Source organism: Medicago truncatula, chromosome 6 (genome assembly GCF_003473485.1).
Source record: "Medicago truncatula cultivar Jemalong A17 chromosome 6, MtrunA17r5.0-ANR, whole genome shotgun sequence".
In the NCBI taxonomy this organism is placed as follows: Eukaryota; Viridiplantae; Streptophyta; class Magnoliopsida; order Fabales; family Fabaceae; genus Medicago; species Medicago truncatula.
Window position 1 is genome coordinate 11,058,432 of NC_053047.1, and position 4,909 is coordinate 11,063,340.

Consider the following 4,909-nt stretch of genomic DNA (forward strand, 5'->3'; position numbering starts at 1 on the left):
TTATATACTTAGCTTAATGCTAAATTAAAAGTAGCATAACTACATAGACAATCAATTCTGTCAAAAACAAAAAATCAAACTAAAAGGATGAACAAACACTGTTTAGTCCAAAAATGGAACTATCCAGAAAACAAAAATGAATGTACATTCAGTGTATTATACCCCACATATATTCTTATTGCGATCCAAACAATTAAATATACTATACACAAATATTATAATCCTAACAAGGTAGAATACCAAGAAAGTCATTCACAACACATAAGCTGACACATGTAATAAGATCTATACATACCAAACCTACTTTTCCCCTGTTAAAATATACCACATTTCATCTGCTTAAAATAATAAACTTTCACATTAAACAATTTTATCTTTATTTTTAACAATTACAATAATTTTGTTTTCTTCATGATTTTGTTGTCTTGGTGTGACGTTATTTTATTCGTCGTTTTAGTGTGGTATTGTTTAACTTTCGTCTTGTAGGAATGTTTACTATTACAAATTTAGATAATATATTAAACGTCAAAGTTACATATATGAGGACATGTGTATTCCTATTATTTTGATTGTCATATTAATAGACATTTTCCCTCTTTGTGATATTAAACTAGGTGTAACGAGTTTGTTTGTAGATTCATCTTTTCTAATTTTAGCGACGTTGAATTTGTGTTATTTTTTTTATATATTTTATCAATTTGAATGAATAAATATCATTTTTATTAATAAACAAAGAGAGAATAAATTATACAAAAAGTCCCTTAAAAAATCTACAAAACTAGAGACTTGTCAAAAGAAACTTTTCTACATAGATTAATCATCGACAAAGTTAATAATTATACTATTGTTTCTACGTATAGATTAATCATTAACAAAGTTAATAACTATACCATTCATTCATAATTAAAAACAATATAATTCTCACAAAATTTTAAGGGTGCGGTTGATTTACTAAACAATATGTATTGGACATAACATCACAAGGCAGAACAACACAAGACAAAATAACATAAGACAAACTTTTATGATATATTGAATAATTTTTGATCTTATACGATTTTTGGTGGACAAAAAACTATAAAAGTTGTATCGTAGTTTAGCGAGGGATAAAAATTTATGTTTCTATCATGTCCCTTGCCTCAAGTTTGTCATATTTCATAAATAATTTTACAAATTAAACAGTGTGCAACTGAAATTGTCATGTCTTATCTTTTTTTTTAGATCAAACGCACCCCAAAGGACCAACCTGATTTAACCCTATAGTCTATATGACAACTTTACAGGTCAATGTTATTTTTATTTTTTTGCATTAGAAAAGTTAAAGTTTATTATTTACAATATTGTTGGGCTCAAATAATTAATAAATTTTGTTTAAAAATAAATTATTTGAAAGAAACTGAATTTGAATCTTAAATTGAATCATATTTGCCTAAACTTTACCTAAACCAAGATTTTTATTATCTGACTCTTTCCCTTAAAACTCAAAACAAATTATATAATAAAAAAAATACAAAAACAGGATGTATATATTTCTAAATAAAAAAGAAAAACAGAAGTTATGTTCACATTAATAACTTTATTTATTTGCCTCCTAACAAATTCAAAGGTAGAGTTGTGTAAAACAAAGAGTTATCTATACTTTAATACAAAGACATCTTGGTACAATAGTTTTTTTTTTTAACAAAATCTTCGTAAGATAGTTAAAGTCCAAATTAATGTTTATCTTGTTCTTTTTTAATTTTTGTCATTCTCTTTCTTATATTTAAAAGAAGCAAAACAGAATCCTCTCTTTTGATCTTGGTGTTTTATTTTCATTCATTCATCTTCAAATCACAGATCCTCTTTTTTGAGAAATCTTAGATCTGATTTTATCAAGTTTTCAAAGCTCATCAACATAGCTATAGTATAAATATCAACACATATATAAGAGTAGAAGAATCAAAGGAAAGAAGCTTCACCATCACCTTTGTTTATGGAGAAACAAGAACCATCTCAACCTACAAATCAAGGTAAAGTATTACAAAGTTCATTCATTCTCTTCAATTTTTTCATTGATTTGAAAGATATTGTTATGTAGTGTATTTTCTCTATTATCTTGAAATGATCAAGATCTTATAATTTTATATTTATTCATTTTTTTTTTTAAAGAATGTATTATGGTCTGTTTACATAACTAGGAGATGTCTTGATCAAGGTTTGGTCATAGTGTTTCTTCACATATTGATAAAGATATTTTCACCAATAACCTAAGTCCAACTAATCCTGATATTTTATCTCTCACTCTATTATTATTTTTGAGAAAGATATTTCATCTATCTACATATTTGGTGTCACAAATCAAACTGCTGGGAACTCCAAAAAATGTCTCTATTTTTTCTCCTTCACAAAAGCTTCATTTGTTTTTGTTGTATATATTATTATTATTATTATTATTTAAATGACATAATTTTTTTCCATTATTAGTTCATACGTACAATTTCAAATTTTATTATTTTATTTACCTTCCGGACTAACTCTAAATTTTAGGGGCTACTTCTCCTAAAAATTGGAAAATTAACACAAAAAAAGTTATATATCAAACCTAATTCAAATGACATAATTTCCATTATTAGTTATGTACAATCTCAGGCTTTTATGTGTTCTATTTCTTTATCTATCTAATATGTAAGATGTTGATTGTTTAAGTGTGCATAAATTTCATTGGATATTATTTATTTATTTTGGTACAATTTCATTGGATATTTTAATTTCCATTTATATATAATGAAACTTGTCTTTGCCATTTACAAATGAAAACTTATATATAAGTGGAAAAAAAAAAGTTCTAACCAATTATTTAAAATGATTTGAATTAGGTAATGAAAAGAAAAAACATTATAGAGGTGTAAGGCAAAGACCTTGGGGGAAATGGGCAGCTGAAATAAGAGATCCTAAAAAAGGAGCAAGAGTGTGGCTTGGCACCTTTGAAACAGCTGAAGCTGCAGCTACTGCTTATGATGAAGCTGCATTGAGATTCAAAGGAAACAAAGCCAAGCTTAATTTCCCTCGACTCATTTCTAATTTGCCTTCGGATCCAAAACCACCGCGTAATAAGAATAATGCTTCATCTTCTTCCTCTTCTTCTTCGCAGCTTGCTCCACCGAAGCCTCTTTTTCCTTCGTCGTTGTCATCAGAAGAGGTGTTCCCAAACCTAATGCAATATGCACAAGTGCTTTGTAGTAAGGATGATGAAGATCTTCGACGTGCCGCTTCAAGTCTTTACAATAATAATAATCATCAACAATATCATCATCAGAATAATATTAATAATACTAATGAGCGATTTTGTTATTATAATTTGCCGTCATTTTTCTCAACACCATCAACAATGTCGCCATCTTCTACTTCTAAGGATGTTGTTGTGCCTAGGGTTGGAGATTGTCATCCTTTTGATAGGAACATGCGAGGGCCATAGTTTCTCCGTGACCCGAATTCTTTAAGATTATCAAATATTATAGTCAATGGATCTCAATCTATCAAAAGATTGGACGGTTCATATTATAATATATACAAGCCGAGTTTTTTTAAAGAGAATTCAAAACTTAAATATAAGTCATATGATTTTTAACCAATAGTCAAAATTTGTGACTGCTATTGTTTCTCTTATATGGGAGATGGCATGGGTATATAGCCTTTTTTTTTTTTTTTTTTCATTTTTGTTGGAATAAGAAGTATGCCAAAAAATTTAGTCAAAAAAAAGTATGCCAAATTTCTTGGTCACATTTTCCTCCTTATTTTCATGTACTTTTAATTCTAATCAAATGACAACAAGTCCAGGATTAGGTTGCCTAATTGTCCATCAAATAGACCATTTTTTAATATATTTTTTGATTAGGCCAAAGAAAATATATAGTGTAAAAGATTCAAAGCACCAGATGTGGTAAGAAAAAACAATCCAACGAGAAAAGCTTCACAAAAACTAACAACAAAAACCATAACACCATGGTACAAAATACTAAGGCCAAAAATAAAAAATACACATGTTGTCCTTCAAAAAAGAATAAAAAATAATATACACGTTGAGCTCTCACATTAGACAGCACCCTAAAAGTATGATATTGTATTTTTCATTTAAAACATTAATTTTTAAAGTATATTACTCCTAAAAGTATGATTAGGTTTTCCGTAAATATATTTGAGAGTACGTATAAAATGATAAACGTGAACTAGTACATCTAAGACACTAAAGTGCTTAATACAGAGAAAAAACTTTAAGTCCATAAAAAAATATTAAATTAATTTAAGATTTCCTAACAATAAATCACAAATATTGGTCAAATAATAAGAACTAGCTAGAATGACCATAATTATATTCTTAATATGGCTAATTTGACCAAACTAAATTTTTTATTTAAACTCTTGTGTTTTTCTTATTAAGGGTTTAGGGTTTAGGAAGACTGAAGATGAATACAAAACTGAAAAATGTTTGAACATTGAACCTAGCTTGTCACTTTGTGAGTGAGCGTGGTTAGTTATGATGCTGTTGGGAGAGTACACATGTGACTTAACTATGTCATCATGAATAGATATAGCATGATAGCCTATTTGTATTCCAAAGAGAAATAGCATATGATAGCCTAGCCTACTATGTGAGATGAATCAATTAATTAGTGAAGATAATTTATTGAAAGTTCATCATACAATGTGTATGGATAATTAAATAGATCTAAATGTTAAAATTACTTATATATCACATGTCTCATTTCTACATGTTAATGCAGTCGAAAACGAAGGCTAGCGAACGTTAAATCTATATTAAAAAGAAATAAGTTTGCAAGCAACAAATTTATAAAAATAAATTTTAAAATCTATCGTAAATTAAGAATACTCTTTAAAATATTATTAAATAAATAAAAGTTGTTTCTCTGGT

The 4,909-nt window shown here is 27.6% G+C and overlaps 1 protein-coding gene across 1 annotated transcript; it reads left to right on the forward strand.

Annotated features, from left to right (window-relative positions):
* Positions 1-1,618: 1,618 nt before the first annotated feature.
* On the forward strand, positions 1,619-3,880 carry LOC25495900 (ethylene-responsive transcription factor ERF113). Its single transcript, XM_013596157.3, has 2 exons — positions 1,619-2,009; positions 2,856-3,880. Exons 1-2 carry the CDS (start codon positions 1,973-1,975, stop codon positions 3,452-3,454), a joined length of 636 nt encoding a protein of 211 aa, XP_013451611.1. The 5' UTR covers positions 1,619-1,972; the 3' UTR covers positions 3,455-3,880.
* Positions 3,881-4,909: the final 1,029 nt, after the last annotated feature.